Below are 17,375 nucleotides of genomic sequence, written 5' to 3' on the forward strand. Positions count from 1 at the left end.
ACTGCATTTTCAGCCGGCCAAATGTATCCCCCTCCCTTTCATAGACACCTGACGGTAGTATTCTTTTATTTTTTAACGTATACTTTTTTATCAATTCCTGCACCGCGTTGTTGCATGATTGAAGAACACCCAAACAAGTGTAAATGGTGACTTCAGTTTAACTTTTCTTTATTTACACGGTGTTGTTGACACAAAAATAGGGACTCTTATTTTGAAGTTGCACTCGCTCAGCCAATCAGATTGCAGGTTTATTTAACAGGAAGCGATGCTCTGAAAACGAACGCGCTGGATTCACACCCTTGCAAATAGTGAGACGTTACAAATAGTTTGACGTTACAGGTATTTATGTATTTCTATTTGTATTTATTCAGTAATTTAACATCTGACGAGGTGAGAATATCTTGTACTGTCAATAATTGCATCCCAGTATCGGAATTATTGAGTGAATTATGTATTTGCAGAGTTTTATAAGCTAAGGTGTGTTTTGAGTTCTCGTCTCGTGACCTGATTGGTGTTACTGGGTGTTACTGTGGGGTTTTGTAATGCCTTTCCATGAACAATTAATTTGCAGGTGTTGGAAAACGAGTTCACCGATATTTAACTCTTAGTAGTTTGGACAACCTTCATTCCAGTCATGCTGAAAGCTGTGGGACAGGCTCTGTTCTCAACCGGACTGCAGAACCCTAAATACACAGAAGGAGAGAAGAAAGAGGTAAATGTTTTCCAGTTGTCATTGTGTCAAATGACAGTAAAATGTTTGCCTGATGTGGATTGTTCTCTTTGAATATGTGAGTAAAGGTAGTGCTGAAATGTCGAACAATACAGTTTAAAGTGACAAACCTTCAGCGAATGCACAATCTCTATGTTTCGGATAGCAGGTTGTGTAAAAAGTAGACTAATTTATAGTGAAAACAGTGCAATAATAATGATAAGGCTAGTGTGGATTATAAAATACACGTTGATGATAAATACATATGAACTACTACAAATAGGCTACAGGTTAAATATTTTATAATAAATGAAATATTTGAGTATGTCGTTTTGTCGTGAATGATAGGTTTTTTTCAAAGTTATTTGTAGTGCTAAAGACAAGTTGATCAACAGAAAATCAGTTGGTTTTGAAACTCAATGTTATCCAGTTTAAGTGTATACCATTTGCTGGTTCCAGATTCTCCACTGTGAGAACTTGCTGCTTTTATTTATTGCATTTAATTTAGATTAAGTCACTTTTGGACAGAGTGTGAAACAAACATGACATTTGCAGATCTAGATCTCAGGTTCTGTAATGCTGGAGGGGGAGAGCAGTAATAGTATTGATGAGAGATCAACTTTTTAAACTTTATTTGTATATCATGTTTCTAAAATATGTGACTTATGAAAACTTTTATATTAAAATATGTGGGCTCTTAGTTTAAAGTAACACATACACATTCAGTTTGTTACATGGATAAAAAAAATCCCTATGGAAATACAGGCAAGGCTCCTGATCAGTTCAGAGTATGTTGTAAACGGATCATTTCACACTGGTATTTTATTGATCTATTGGTAATCGAAAAAATGAATCAACAGATGAATTTATAACGAGTGTGTTTGCAGGGACAAGACTACGAGATCCGCACATACCTTGCCACAAACTGGGTGAGCACCACTCTGAGTGGTATGGAATGGGACGCGGCCCTCAGCGCAGGCTTCCGCAAGCTCTTCAAATACATTCAAGGCAACAATCAAAACAGTGAGTTTCATCCAGTCCTAATGTTGTATAATAAATAAATCATGTACAGCCTGATCTAAGGATGTATTTATTCTGTCGATACTTATTCAGGGAAGTGTGGAAGTGCCTTTTCTTTGCTATTGTTTAAAGAAACGTGTGTTAGATCCTTAAACCTACAAAGAAAAACTTGATAAAACACAATCAGTCAGGTAAATGTTTAAAGTGGCAGAATTTGGAAGTTGTGGATGACTTTGGCATGGAGACAAAGCTGAGGAAAAAGTTCACTTTAGTGCTTGCTCAGCAGTTTCAAACCGCACCTCTGACTTTTCTGACTCGGCAGTTTACTGCAGCATTATTTATGAGAATACACGTTGTGTGAACTGAGTACTGCAGTGTAGGCTGATGCTGTTTAATCCTCTACATCTGCCACACTGTTATGTTTCCACCATCTGTTCAGGTGTCTTTATGTAGTGAAATGTAGATCCTCCAGCTGGCAACTTACATATAGTTTACACATTTCGCTGAATAGAATACATTTCAAACCAATCATCAACCAAATCGGAACATTTCTCACGTGCTTTTATGTCTTTTTCGCAGGCAGATGTGAGTTCTGCTTGTCTTTTATTCCCTTTTTCTAAAATGTGTTGTGGTTGTGCCTTGTTTGTCAGAGGTGAAAGTGGGAGATGACGGCTCCTGTGTCGTGCCGTGTGGACCCTGGAGCCGGCCCCGCTTGTGAGTCTCGGTTCACCGTGTCCTTCTACATCCCAGAGGAGCATCAGGACGCCCCCCCGCAGCCGAGCGACCCCGACTTGTTTGTGGAGCACCGGAAAGAGTTCACAGCTTATGTCAGGTAGAGTACAGCTTAGGCACCGACTGATAATACATGTTTTTTCTCATTTCAGGGGACATTTTGAAACATAGGTGCATGACTTAAAGGTCCCCTATTATACTGTTTTTCATCAATATATTATAGGTCTCAGATATATACAAGTAGTAGTAGAACCTTTATTTATCCAGGAAAATCAATTAAGAACAAATTCTTATTTACAATGATGACCTGACAGGAGGCAAAGGCTTCCTGAGGGGATGGGGTTTGGGAGGAAAAATAAATAAAAAGACAGACTCCGGGCACTACAGAACCCAGGAGACAACACAAACACATAGAGCAAAGATGACAGGCATAGCAGTTAAACATATAAATACTCTAAAACAATATTGCTGTGGTTCAGACAGTCATTCAAATCAGCATCAGGCAAAGCAGCTACATGTGTGTACCAGGGTGTCAATAATAGTGACATTGAAGGTGCGGGGGGAGACAAAGGTTTTCATTTACAAAATATGTCTCTGAAGTGTTTGGATCGAAATACCAAACTCTGTCTGTTACTTTAGTTGAAAATAAGGAGCCACGCCCCTCCGTGAGGTATTTGGTGAACACAATGGTGCTCTAGGAGGAGATTCAGGTGATAAGGTGGGGGGCGTTACCTTGGTTGGTGATTGGCTAATGGTTACACAAGACAAAAAAATCGTTATGACATCATAAAGTGGCCAAAATTTGATCAGCTCATTTTCAGAGAGATTTTTATATAAATGGTTCAGGACAAAAAGAGAGAGAATCTTATTTCCTGAAACTTTCAGAATCTCTTTACACATCAATTTTGCATAATAGGTGACCTTTAAGTTTAGATATTTTGTTATTGTTTCAGGACATATGGGGGTTTCTCCAATGAGAAAATTAAGCATGAAGAGCTTCTGAAACTTATTGAGAGCCTGAAGAGGGACGCAGTTCAATACGTCGACCATCCCGTCTACGTAGCCGGGTATGACAGTCCCTTCAAACTCACCCACCGCAGGAACGAGGTGTGGATCCTGAAGAAGGAGCAGGAATAATATGTTTAATGTTTACACTAAGCTCTGACCACTACAAGCTTTACATAACCACATCATGGAAGAACAAAAAATACATGAGGGAAAAAATATACCTATTGTGTATGTGGAACAAAATGGAAGGTCACACTGACTAAATACTTTTTGTATATTATATTAATTTGTGTGTTGTGCTTTATTACCTTTGACTAAAAGTTACTGAATTGTACACTTACTGATGGTCTTGACAAAGAGTCCTAACAAATTATTACAATAGCATTTAAAAGAAAAAAACTAACAAAACCCCCGGGGAAAAACTGCATGCAATAGTTCAATATTACCAGTAGGTGGCGCCAACTAGTCAGAAAACATTCCTCATTTGGTGCGTCTTGTCATGACAAAACCACAAGTGCCTCTTCATTATTTTATTACAAATTGATTTGTTATGTGAGAATTCAATTTGTTTACCTAAATAGTAATATGAAAAGACTGATGAAATAAAGGGTAGGTTCACATGTTTGAAAGCAATAATTGCAATGTAATGGTTCCTCTTGTCTGTTAGAGTTGCCAAGAGAATGCTAAATGATGCGCGACTGCGAACAAATGCAATCGAAGTTGAGCCATAACCAATATGATGCTTTAACAGTCAGAGATAGTGTAATTAGGCTCCTATCCTCCAATCTAAAGGGTTTCTTTTTGTCTTACTGCAGCTCAGAAAAGGCTACACCCTTAGTTCAACGCCAAGAGAGATATTTGTTTAAAACATACACATTTTTTTATTAAAATAAATCGGCCGTCACTTGCATTGAAATCACCCCAGAAAGAAATCTCTTGGCATCCAGTGTAGACAAGAGGAATCTTTACAGAACCCATCTCAATGTACACATGCTCGTATTGTGTTGCTGTGAGCATCTCCTTTCACTCTGACAGCAGGTTTTCCCTTTATCAGTCAGTGTACCTGCTGTGAAGGTGACTTGGAAATCTGATCTCAGACTTCACTTTCTGTCACCTTATCACGCTCGTTGTGATGAGCGAGGGAGTTGGTTTAAATCTAGACCAGTCATGCTTGCAAAATCAAGAAAACATGTGCATTACCTCAATAATTTTATGAAGAGCTTATTATATACTAGAAGTTGTGTGTTTTGAATCCTGCAAATATGATGTTTAAGAATGTAAAAATGTATGATCTCATTATTAATAAATATACCTCTGCATTAAATGATTGACTTTTCTGATATTTTGTACCTACATCTTCACTGGAGTGTGGTGGTGTATTTGATCTGGGATACAGTGCAGGCCGTCCTCCACACACTGATCATTGAGACCTTTCACCAGCAGGGTGATATACTCCACACTGTAAGCTTCGTCCTCTCACCTTCTCCTCTGGCTCTCTTGTTGGTTCATGTCTGCTGAGTCATTCTCTTTATTTGTGGCAGAAATGTTCCCAATATCATGTTCAGACACTCTGCAGATCTGACATCTTTTTTTATCCTCTGAACACACACTATATATCTGTTATTCGCCGGTCAAATCAATCTCCCCGTCCCTGCTCAGTGAGGTGAAACTATGCTACAGATAGCAAATGTATAATGGTGCTAACATTTAAACAAATGTGTATTTTGTTTTCCTGCCTGGTGGAGGACTTCAGTCAGCATATATGTAAAATAATTGTCAGATATATTGGAGGAAAGACTGGTAAATCATTTTGATGATGTTATTCCAAGCCTTGTGATCAAGCTTCTTTTTTTTTTTTTTAAATATGATATTGTTAAAGGGGGGAACCCTTATCTTAAAAGTTAGTTCTGGATATGAGGGGAAACCGTTATCAAAAAGAATATGTTTTATCTAAGGGGGACCCTTATGAAAAAGAATGTTTTATGAGGGGGGGACCCTTATATTTAAAAAGAGTTCCGGACTTAAGGGGTACCGTTATAAAAAAACTGTACTTTCTGGACTGGTGTACAGATTGTTGGGTGGGATTGAAATGGACATTTTGGTTTGTCAGCATGTGTGTGTATATATTGTTACTTGAATTATATCTAAAACATTTTTTTTTTATCGTAGGCCCCTTATCTAAAAGATGTAATGTTTATATAAGGGTGGGCCCTCATCAAAAAAGTTAACGTTATATAATGGAGGATATCCTTATCTTAAAAGTAAGTTCTTAGGGGACCCTTATCTAAACAAATATTTCCTGACTCAACGGGGGAACCTCATCAAAAAAGTGACATTTTTCATAATGGGGGACCCTCATATATATATATATATATTTGGGTGGGGAGGAATTTGCATTGATTTCGGTCTGACGGCAAGATGGACACAGCGTCAGAGAGCAGATGACACTGCTGAATTGGAGGTGGAGGGACTTCATTATAAATACTGACGGGCGGTCATCGTTTCTGTGCCCTTGGGAAGGGATCCACCACATATTACTGGTCTGGGTGTGAGTTGTGGGCAGTCAGAGTCAGACAGTCACTCTGCAGTCACTGGATAGGTCTATTATGGGTCGAGCCTGTGAATGAGTGTGTGTCCTAATAGGATGTCCAGAAGGAGACATAACTGATAACCTTTGGGTGGGGGGAGTGGGCCCTCTGGGGCGTGACGGACGAGTGTGGGTGTCATGGCAATGGCACTAATGAGACTGCGATTTGCGTTTTGGCAGATGGCTCACACAGACTTATAGAAAAAAATGACACAAACCATCTCTTTAAATATCACTTTGTTTTTATTACACAGACATACACATGAGCTTCAGCAGCTCTTCCCCAAGTACTTTTTCTGTCGTGTCTTTTCACAAGCTGCCTGCGATTGAGACGCTTTCCTGTCCTGAGACAAAGCTCGGAGCCCCAAGTGCTCAATCATGGCCGAGCGGGGTCTCAGAGACACACTTTGGTCACAGGTAATTACCCACGGGGTGTTATGGCTGTTAGGAGGTTAGGAAGTCTCACGCCTGTCTCCTCACTTTATGACTCCATAGAGACCACATTTACTCAGCTGAGAGCACCAGTGCTGGCTTTGCATGGCTAAGGATTAAGGGCAGTTGAAGGATGTAGCACAAATATTGACATGATTGCATTTTTGTTGTTATATGAAGCACTTTTAAAAGAAGGAAACAGCCAGGAGGGATCAGCGTAGTAAATGTGGCCCTCCCTGCACCTCCATCACCTCTCTGGTGAACTAAGATCGCAACACCTTTGCAGCCCTGCTATGTGTATATAATAAATAATCTACAAATAGGAAACCACTCCCTTTCAGCAAACGCTGGGCTCTAAAAAATGTACAGTCTTTGAAAACAAGTCAAAATGTTACTTAAAAGTCCTCTATGTATTTACATACAGAATCATATAAAACTGCAAAAAGATAAACTGAGCAGAAATGTTAACATTATAGAAATCATTCGAGCCCTTAAAAGCTTCTAGTAGGTCGCAGCAAACTTAGCGACGACTCGACCGCAACGCGTGGTGAGAAGCCAAACTCAGATTGTGTTCACTTCCAGATTATTTTTCAGCTCTTTGGTAACATAAGCTTCTCTTTTAATGTCATCCCCTCTTTACATGTATAGATTCATACTGAACTCCCAAACACAAGTCATGACATCACTTGTTTATTAAAACAATCTTTAAAACATGTTTTTAAAGTCACAAACAAAGAAAAGGACCTATGAACAATGCAAAATATATGAACTCAAATGTTATGAGCGTTTTTAGAACACGTTTTCTGTTTTGGTGTCTTTCAAACTTCACAGTTTTTGACTTCCTGGCCATCAAGGTGAAGCTCTGAGCCCTCTGCACTTTCTACGGACCACTGAACACACCAGCTCTGACCTAAGAACAAGAAGCAAAACCTGGCCATACCCACAGCTTAAAGGAGACCTATCATGCTATATTTGAATAATATATTGTAGGGCCATACCTATATAAGGTATATTTATACGTTTTCTTTTTCAAAATACCAAACGGATCATGCATTTTAGCCATGCCTCGTTTCGCTCTATTTTGCTCTCCTCCACCCTGTCTTTGCATGAGCTGCAGCTGACCACGCCCCCCTGCAAAGGAGGGGGTCGAGTTACGAGTGTCATGTTACCATGCTGTTACCATGCCATGGCAACCTCTCATTCCCCTGATTGGTGGAGAGTTGGCCATATAGGCGGAGCTCCTCGTCACTGACGTTAGACTATTTTCAAATCTGTATCAGTCTGTATCAAATCTGTTGCAGCCCCGTTTTTAGAGATGTTGGGTATGGAGGAAAAGAGAGAGGGTTGTGTTCCCTGACACACCGGGGACACATTCATCTATAAAAGACGTACAAAGGTGCATTTTGCATGATAGGTCCCCTTTAAGAGGTACCGTGGTGCTCTCTGTCGTACCACTACCTCTCGTTCTTTCCACAATGTTATGAGCTGTTTGAAGCCAACACTTGCACAAGGGGGTGCATTCAAACACTTTCCAGAGCCAACAGAAGAGAAGCAGAAGCTGAGGAGGTTCACAAGTCGAGCGTCTACATCCCACTCTTTCCAATTGCCAAGCTACGTAGCACCACAGCAGCAAAGTTACTTTTCAATTCCTTCACTTCATCTTAGTTTACCACCCCAACCTTGTTCTTCAAAGAAACGTAAAAGGTCCTGCGTGTTAGGGACATGATACAGTCAAACAAATGGAAAACATACTTAAAACACCAGGTGTAAAGAAACACTTTTCTTTCAACACAAATGTGAAACGAAGGACAGAGTGAGAATCCATGAAAAGTTGCAGCACAACCAGTCCACTTCAGATAAAGTTCAGCTCTGTCCATGACGGGGTGACCTCTGACCTCACATCAGCACCTGACACCCACCCCTTCGGGGCTTTGAGGGGGAGTGGCACAGGAAGTTCTCTCCAGAGGGCCAACTATTGGCTCCTCTTCCTGCCTGCTACCTGGTTATGATGATAGAGTTAGCTCCCTGTATCTAAGGGGCGCTCCTTGCTCGTTAACTTCTGCTCTCTCCAGATAAAGTGCCATTGGAGTTATTGAGTACAGCCAGGGTCTGAGCCGAGGGTCCGGACAGACTTTCTGCAGGGTCTCCGTACTCGCTCTCCAGCCAGCTCCCCCTCCCGCTCACAGATGACTGTCATTGGGCTGCTGAGCATTCGGTTGCGGGGCGTTGTACTTGCTGCTAGCGGAAGAAGGCGGGCGTGCGGGAGCGCCCGTACTTGAACCCGCTCATTGAATAGGTCGATGCTGTCGGCGAGGACAGGGAGAACGCGTCGTAGCGGCTCCACTCATCTGTGCCCTCTTCCCGCGGCCTGGGGAGCTGCAGGGGCTGTTTGGGGACCCCAGTGAGGAGGGAGAAGCAGCAGGAGAGTCCAACGCTGACTCGGAGTATGTTCGCTGGGTGCGAGGGCCGGTGGAGCGAAGCATCTCGGTGGCCGACATCCTGAAGCTGGTCTCTGAGGCGGCTGCCCTTCTTCAGGAGGAGGGCCTTGAAGGTGTCGCTGCTTGTGGAGGACTTGCGGAGGTTGCGCTGGATGGAGCCTGTCTGGCGGGGGCAAGGAGGACGTCGAGCCCGGGGACATCATGGCCGGGGACGCCATGGCCGGGGACGCCATGGCCGGGGCAGGCATGATGGCCGGGGGGACGCCATGCGGACGGCCCGGGGACGCCATGCCAAGGGACGCCATGCCCGGCGACGCCATGCCAAGGGACACCATGCCCGGGGACCCCATCACTGGGGAGCCCCCAGTTGGGGTGGCCGGTGGAGACTGGGGTTGGCTCCCAGCCCGGGACTTGTCCTCCTCCGTCTCCTTGCGTCCCAGGACCTTCCGCTTCGACCTAGGATAAGATGAAAATGTAATTATTGACACGTTTTTATAAATGTGGCTTAGTGAGCGAGTGACTGCAAGGATGGTTATTGAATTGATAGTTAAATCATTTAAGGGCAAACTAATTGTTGAACTGATGAAAGAGCAAGAAGAAATGCAAGAGTTTGTCAGGAAGCAATCATCAGATCCAATTATTCACATTCAAATGAGGCTGCAGCGTATGGGATTTCATATAACAACTGAGCAGGAAGCAGCCTGCTTAGCCCAGTTTGGTCATTGTTTCTGTGTAGATGTTCCAAAAAAAAAGATTTAACTTAAAACACGCGGCGCAATCTTTGTCCCATATTTGCCATATGTCAGCACTGCCCACAGCAATTATGCGTCACACACCTTAAAGAGGTAAAACAATAAGCAGTGAGTGGCGTGGATGCTCCAAAAAAGAAAAAGAGGTCATAAGAAAAAAAGTTATACATTTTGGTTGAAGAGATTTTAGAAGAAAAGCTGCAGACGCTGCAGCTCTGCAGAAAAGCTCATGAATCAAAAACACAAACTGGGAAAGGTGCCCAAAGCAGTTTTAATCACACAGTGACAATCCCGCCTCCTCTTAACAGGGGGTATCAGAGTGGTTGACTGCATCACTCACCTCAGCCTACACCGGCTGGAACTCCTGCGCAAAAAGCATAGCCATAAAGCGGCAACTGGCAGAATACAGGGGGGGGGGGGGGTTAGGGCTAGCAGGGAAACAGCGTTAATAATCTGAGGTCCAGGGGGGCTGCACTGTGGGGTCTCTGTTGCTAATCCAGAGGTAGCGCCACTGCGGTGGTTTGTTAATGATAGGGAAGGGGCTACTTGCCACTTCGCACCTCTCTAGAAAGGAGGAACCCACCCTCTGCATGCCCCCTCTGCACAGGGAGGGAGAGAGGAGAGGAGAGGGGAGACAGAGATAAATGCATGAATACAGATTCTGTGAGAGCCATTTGATGCTAAAAGTCAAAGGAGCAGTGGGAGAACAAAATCTTTAATCCTCAGAAAGAAATGATTACATGAAGGACAACAAACATGTAGAGAATATACTTGTGAAGGTCAAACGAGAGGGTATGAATGGTTTGTGAGAAAATCCAAGACTGCTTTGTCGTTTAGAAACACTGCAAAGTAAGCCCCCTAAATTCAACCTCCGTCTAGCGCCGTCCCCTGTGAGCTCATATTAGCCCATCAGCATTACATAAGACCGTCTCACACACACACGCCAACACACCTGAACTCAGTCACACCACAGCTCCATACTGAACTCATGGTTAGTGAAGACACATATAAGGCCACACAGGAGAGGAGGTTATACCAATCCCCGTTATAGACAAGTAAACAAGGCTGCAATTTAAGACCCGTCTCCGAGAGCTCCATCGATTTCCTTCTCCCGGCTGTATTACATTTGCTTTGAAGGATTTCCCCCCAGAAAGGTTGTATTTTATGGCTGCAGCTGTAAAGGCATTTCATTCAGGGTTTTCCCAGAGCGAGGGGGCAACATGGAGGTGAAATGAGAGGGCAAAAGAAAGTATTGGACAGGTAAGAGGGGGAGAGGAAACGTGTCTCAAGTGAAAAAGAAACATCTACTGAGATAAATGTTATAAAACATAAAGTATATCAAATTGAAGCTGATCATTCTGACGTATATTCTATTCATTATTAAATTGAAATGTCACAAATGGATTATAATTGAATGAAAGATATAATGTAAATAGCTAAGTTTACATTTAATTCTTCTCCAGTCATCACTTCCCTGCATATAAACAATCTGTCAAATGATGCTCCACACTAGAGAGGCAGTAACATAAGTGCTAAACAAACAAAGTCCCACTGTTAGGTTTACCCACACATGCTTACACAATACTGCCATCCAATTAAAGTGCACAATAAATCACACTTGTACGCGTGACGTGTGCACCATAAATACATCGGCAATCTGTCGCTGAAATAAAACCCTGTGAAATGAAATCCTGTGATGCTCAAGAGAACCCCCGACTGCCGCTGCACGTGAGCGTGAAACACAAACTGGCAGGCTGCATCAGAAATGTATGCGTGAGCTCCCTTTGAAACACGTATGCAATATATATATGTCAGTGAGCAGCGTGTAGAAGACGGAAAGAAAAGAGAGAGGGAGAAAGACAAATCTCTCCGGTGGCCTCTAACCTAGATTAGGACCCGAGGGTGTCGAGTAGATAAATAATGGATAAAGCACCCGCCTTTTCTCTCTTGCTGAGAACGAGCAACGCAAATGTGACTTCGCTAACGCAGACGTGATACAAATATGACTGGCACCGACTTGTGTGGCTTCTCGCATCGTTTCCATGACCAGAAACAGGAAAAGCCACTCAGGGCTTGAAGACCCCAGAGAGCGGCTGTGTGACAGGTATGGATGCTTCCAGACGGGACAGCGCTGAGTAAAGTTATGACTGAGAGGTGGAGGGCAGAGGAAGAGGAGGGGGGGGGGATGGAGATGGAAGAAGACATATCATGGGTCAAAGGGGGAGAAGGAGCCAAGGTGATATACTGTGGTTTATGAGAAAGAGGGGGAAGGAAACACAATGACAACATACTAGAGGGGGGAAAACAACTAGGAGTTGAAGCAGGTCCAGAGGGAAGAAGTTGGAGTGTGTAAAGAAGAGACACAAAATATGAAGCACCATTGTACCTGTGAATGGCGGCAAAAAGGTCCTCTGTGGTCCGGGGCCGGGTGGGAGTCGGGGTCACCATTTTCTCCTCAGAGGCCCCGTTGGCTGACGGGATCGGAGACGATTCAGCCGTGCTGGAGAAGAACACCTCACCTGAGAGAGAAACATCCAAGTTACACACACTAACAAGAGAGTGAACTCACACACTTTCCTCAACACCGTCCCGTCGCATTAACCCGGCTGTCTGTGAGATGCATGGAGGAGCTGCTGGACTGTCTTCTTACATTCTCTTTCTGTCTGCAGGTTCCCTCCCTCTTCCTCTCACCTCCTCCTCCTCCTCCCCCGTCTGCGCTCCGACTGCCTGAGCCGCTGCAGGCAGTCTCACTTTACGCTCCCCCCCCCCTCCCTCCTCCCCTCACTAGATCCGTTCCCCTCCCCTCACTAGATCCGTTCCCCTCCCCTCTGTTACGATTGGAGCTCCTCCCCCTCTGCCTACCACCATGAAAAGCATCCTCTTCTGGACACTTGAAGTCCCCCCCCCCTTCCCTTACCTCAGAAAGAAGAGGGGATGGATAGTGAGCAGGACAGAAAGAGAGTGGGAGACTGAGATTAAGAGTAAAGGCGAGGAAAAGGCAAACAAATTGATATTTGGAAAGAAGGATTAACGGTGGAGGGAAGTGGAGTAGACAGTGGAGGATGGGGTGTGTGTGTTGGGGGGGGGGGCAATGCAGGGAAAAGGAAGGGACAGTAACCACAAGAGATCTCTGCATATGAAATGTAGCAGGGAGAGTCAGAGAGGAGGCTGTCCCAGTGATAAGCCGCGGCTCCTGAGCGATTTTCACAGTTTTTAAAAGCTTGAGGTTTGAAGTTTGGACGGTTTGCTTCGGAGGGCAACACTCGTTTCACAGCTGCCTGAAGAGTTGGCCGCACAGCAAGCAGGCAGTGGCATCACTACTAACCATATAGGATTATGGAAATGAGCTAAACCAACAATTCATTGACTCCATTTCAAATGAGTGGGTTTTTTTTTTTTAAATAATAAAACATTAGAGAGCAAAATGGTTTCTGTAAAACTCACCTGTGTCGTCCTCCTTGGAGCTGACGGATCCTGTCGTGCTACTTGTTCCATCTCCCTCCTCCTCTTCCTCTTCCTCTTCGTGAGCCTCTCCATTGGTATACACTGCATGGTCAGGACTTGATTGGCCGGCAGCAGCAGGTGTGTGCTCCTCCTGGGTTATTATGGGAGATGTTTCACGGCTCTTAGCTTGAACCTCGGAGGTCTCGGAAGTTTCCTCTTCCTCCTGTTGCTCACTTTTGTTATCTTCTTTCATTTGTCTTTGCAGCGCATCCACTTGGTCTTCTGTCTGTAACGGGCTGGTTGTACCCTCATGCTGAGATGGAATCTGTTCAATGATTGGTTGGGGGCTAAATTGGTGGAGTAAAGACATTTTGGGGTTTCTTGGAGACGACTGGGGGCTTCTGTTTGACAGGGGAGCTTTCAGAGCTCTGTGGGGGGCTTGGCAATACATTCTGTTCTTCTGCTTTTTCTCTTCTGTGTAAGACAAAGTAACTCTGATCCTCAGCTTGTCCATTTATGACAGCACTATCTGTCGTGTCTTCTGTGATACTGAAGTCAAAAGGGAAGTCTTCTAAGAGCTTTGAGACAGGGGATGGTGAGGAGTTACGAGAATCTTCTTCTAGGGAGCCGTTTGACAGCATAGTGGGATTCTCCAGGGAGTGAGACTTCTGCAGGGGCTTGAGACCCTGAAGGAGGTCCAGCCCTGTTCCCTGAGCTTTGGTGTGGTCTGACGTGCCGTTCATCTCCTTCTCTGGCCGCCTGACAGAGCGGAGCTGAACGCTCTGCAGCGCAAACGGGGTGATCAGGGGATTAGGTGACTTCGTAGGGCTGGTGGAGAGAGCTGCTTTAGGAAAGGCTGGGGAGGAGAAAGGTGGGACAAAAGCAGACAATGGAGGAGGTGGAGGGGGCCCTGTAGAGGGGATAGGCGGGGGAGGTGGAGGACTGAAGCTCCCATTGAAGGATGAACTGGAGGGGAATAGTGTATCAGGGGATGGAGGAGGAGGGAAATCAGGGGAGGTGGAGCAAGCAGGGGGTGGGCTCTGTGTTTGACCCTGGGGAGTGGTTGGTAACGGGGGAGCTGGAGGAGGAGGAGGGCCTGCGATGGAGCTTGGCGGTAGAGGGGCAGGAAAGGATGGAGGTGGGCTCAGAGGGGTGGTGGGAGCTGAGGAGGAGAGGAGTGGCAAGGGTGGAGGTGGTAGGGGAGGAGGTCCGAAGCTTTTAATTGAGTCGGAGGTGTTGGAAGAGAGGGAGGTGGAAGAGGAGGACATGGACACAGAGGAGAGGAGAGAGGACTTCCTCTCGGGCACCCTGGGCCTGGGCCGGGTCCCCGAGGGAGACATGGACCTGATGAACGAGGGGACGGGGGTCCCAGCTGTGGGGGTGTTGGACTGGCTGGAGTAGCCGCTGGACGGCGAGGTCAGTCTGTGCACCCGGTCCGGGGAGGAGGTGGACATCTTGGGCTTCGCTGCCACGCCTCCCTCCTGCCCTGGAGCTCCAGGCGCCTGGCTGCCGTTCAGGATCTCACCTCCATTGTGTAACTCTCCGGGGTGAGCCTCGGCCAACATGTTGTTTGTGCCATGAGCCTGAGGGGAGTGTGCCCTCTGGTCTCCTTGGTTACGCGGGTAGTCCATGTAGTAGCCCCAGGAATCAGCATAGTCTGAGCGCAAGCTGCTGGTGTCGCTTTGAGCAGGCGTCACATGGCAGAGCGAATACACGCTAGACACGCCGCCACAGTTGGCATTAGCTAAAAGTGACGCTGCAGAGCTACATGCACTGGTGCTACTCTGACTGCGTGGCCGGAGCACCCAAGGGTCATCGTAGTCGCTGCATGGGCTGTGAGAGGGCGAGGAAGGCGAAGCCCCTATCCCCATTCCCTCCTCTCAGCCCCATCTGCAGGCTCTGCTGCAAGCTGGCAATTAGAGTCTCATTGAGCATGGCTCCGTTTGGCTCCTTAGCACCGCTGATGGCGCTTACGCCTCCGAGGGGCTTTTTCACAGAGGTCTTACGTCTGAGAGAGTCTGTGCGTGCTGGAGGCAGCGGAGGCTTCTTGGACTTGCGGAGTGAGATGCTCCGTGACAGCGAGCGATCACTGTACAAGCTTCCAGTGTCTTCCTGGTTGGCCATCTCCCGGCACTCGTACATGCTGTGCCTGGTGGCCCGTGCAGGCGCCGCTCCGTGCCCACTGCCATGGCTGCGAGAGCGCAGGCCTGAGTCCATGTGCATGGAGGTGTAGTATCCGTCATTGTCTTGGGAATAGAGGGAGCTGGAGTCAGTAGTAGTCCTGGAGGAGTGGTCCAGGCTGCCGTACAGCTGGTTTATGGGAGTGGAGCAGCTGGAGGTCAAGGTGCGGTGTGGAAGCACCATGTTTTCTGGCGTGTCGTAGATCCACTGTTCCTCTGGCAGTCCGGAGGGCGGCGTGGGCGCCAAGGTGCTGCGGCTGTGTATACTGCTGTCAGAGTGCCCCAACTCGCTGGCCGGTGCTGCGACCACCAGACCGCCATCCCTTAGTGGGTGAGTGGGGGTCGAGGTGGCCAAGGCTGGGCAGGTGGAACTGTGGGTAAAAGAGGTTGGGCTGGGGCTCATGGGGTCTGTGTTGGTGGAGGAAGCCAGACTGAGCGGATGAGCTGTGGGGTAAGATAAGGAAGGGGAGGGACCAGAGGTGTTGAGCATAATGACCTCAGAGGAGCTGGACAGGGTGGCGTTGGGGAGGAGGGAGGTGGAATAGGCAGCATGTGGGGAGACCACACATGCTGGGCCACCCCCCCAATCACTGGCTTTCGCCCCCCTCAGCTCCTGAGACTTGGGCCGGGGAAGGGTGCCTGTCCTTGGGGCATTTCTCATGTGCACCACTGTGTCGTCAACCTGCAGCCTCCCAATCTGCCTCTGAGGCGTAGTTTGCTCCTCTGACTTGATGGGGGTGCTGCTATAGATGGGGTCAGCACTGAGAGACACTCTGGCCCCCGGTCGAGGCAGACTGTGAAAACGGGAAAGATCTCTGTTGTACTGCGGCAGCATCATGATCCCCGAGCTGTCACTGCTCGAGACGGATATACTTCCTGTTGAGGAGGAAGCAGAAATGCCGGCCATTTGAGCCGCGATCCCCTGTCCTCTCTGAGCCCGGATCCTCCTCATGGACGGGGGCACAACCTTCACGTCTTCTGTCTGGCAGCCGGAGTCTCTGGTGACCGAATGTCGGAGCATCGAATTGACGCTCCCAACTCTGCCCAAGGTGGAGTACTGTCCCGGGATGAACATGGAATGCGGTCGGAGATCTCCTTTTGCTGTTGTCAAAGGGAGGAGGAAAATAAAACATGTTATTGATCAGAATACCTTGTTTTCTCTTCGAGCACCACTAAGCATATCTCCCCTCTTAAAACTTCAGCCACAATGCTTCTGCTCTTCTGCCTGGACAGCTAAACTGTGGTCACATGGAGGATAATTAAATTTGATTTGCTGTAACCGTCACATGCGTTAATAACTCCTGGTCTTCTTCGTTAAGGAGGAAAGGATATGAGGGGAGACAGAAAGACTCCTCACTAAGCTTCCTCTCCTAGTCTGGCTCAGTCCGACAGAAAAGCGAATTATACCCTGGGGTCCAGGGCAGGCAGCTGTTGAGTTGCGAGGCAGCCAACTAATGCATACATGGACACGGACATACACAGTGTTGTCATGGTCATGCACTGACACAGGACAGAGCATACAGCATTTGCAGATAGACATTGAGACACACAGAAATGCAGATATCACAAAGACACACACACCGAACATACCGGCTTGTAAACAAACAATTTGAAGAATGAGTTGTAAAATGGGATATGATGTCTATTGTGTCTCCCATCTGTGGTGCCTCTCCTGTTGATGCTCGTATTCCAAAACATACACACTCTTGCGTCCTCTTTTCTCTCTCTCTCTCTCTCTCTCTCTCTCTGAACCACACATACACTCTCTTCCTCCTTTGCTAAAAGCTGGAGTGACAGCTTGGCTGCTGCTGCTGCTGCTGCGATAGATTAAGCTGCAGGTCTACTTTCGCAGGCAGCTCTTGTACAAGGAGAGGGAGGGATGAAGCACTGGGACAATTACCCCGGCCCAGTAATCATGACATTCAGAGGCTGTCGTCAGCTGGTCACTAACCAGACTCTAAAGCTCCTTTACTATCAGCCTTGGTGATGTTATCGCAAAGAGAAATGACATTCTCCTTACATATGTCTGCTGTCCTACAGATCAGAGATGTGTAAATAAACATCAGCCAGAACAGC

At 46.4% G+C, this 17,375-nt stretch overlaps 2 protein-coding genes across 2 annotated transcripts in view; one reads left to right on the forward strand and one right to left on the reverse strand.

Annotated features, from left to right (window-relative positions):
- Positions 1-617: 617 nt before the first annotated feature.
- Positions 618-4,793, forward strand: hebp2 (heme binding protein 2). The gene is given in 4 exon segments (XM_034197734.1): positions 618-712; positions 1,597-1,736; positions 2,382-2,561; positions 3,415-4,793. Coding segments are annotated over 4 exon segments (582 nt in total). The 5' UTR covers positions 618-634; the 3' UTR covers positions 3,599-4,793.
- Positions 4,794-6,280: 1,487 nt separating this feature from the next.
- LOC117533790 (NHS-like protein 1) overlaps positions 6,281-17,375 on the reverse strand; it is a 107,267-nt gene continuing 96,172 nt past the window's right edge. The window contains 11 exon segments of the mRNA XM_034197733.1: positions 6,281-8,648; positions 8,650-8,709; positions 8,711-8,743; positions 8,745-8,842; positions 8,845-9,004; positions 9,006-9,106; positions 9,255-9,382; positions 12,062-12,194; positions 13,120-13,471; positions 13,473-14,981; positions 14,983-16,400. Coding sequence (XP_034053624.1) covers positions 8,541-8,648; positions 8,650-8,709; positions 8,711-8,743; positions 8,745-8,842; positions 8,845-9,004; positions 9,006-9,106; positions 9,255-9,382; positions 12,062-12,194; positions 13,120-13,471; positions 13,473-14,981; positions 14,983-16,400 — 4,100 coding nt within the window. The 3' untranslated portion in view covers positions 6,281-8,540.

The sequence above is a fragment of the Gymnodraco acuticeps genome, unplaced genomic scaffold (assembly GCF_902827175.1).
Source record: "Gymnodraco acuticeps unplaced genomic scaffold, fGymAcu1.1, whole genome shotgun sequence".
NCBI lineage: Eukaryota > Metazoa > Chordata > Actinopteri > Perciformes > Bathydraconidae > Gymnodraco > Gymnodraco acuticeps.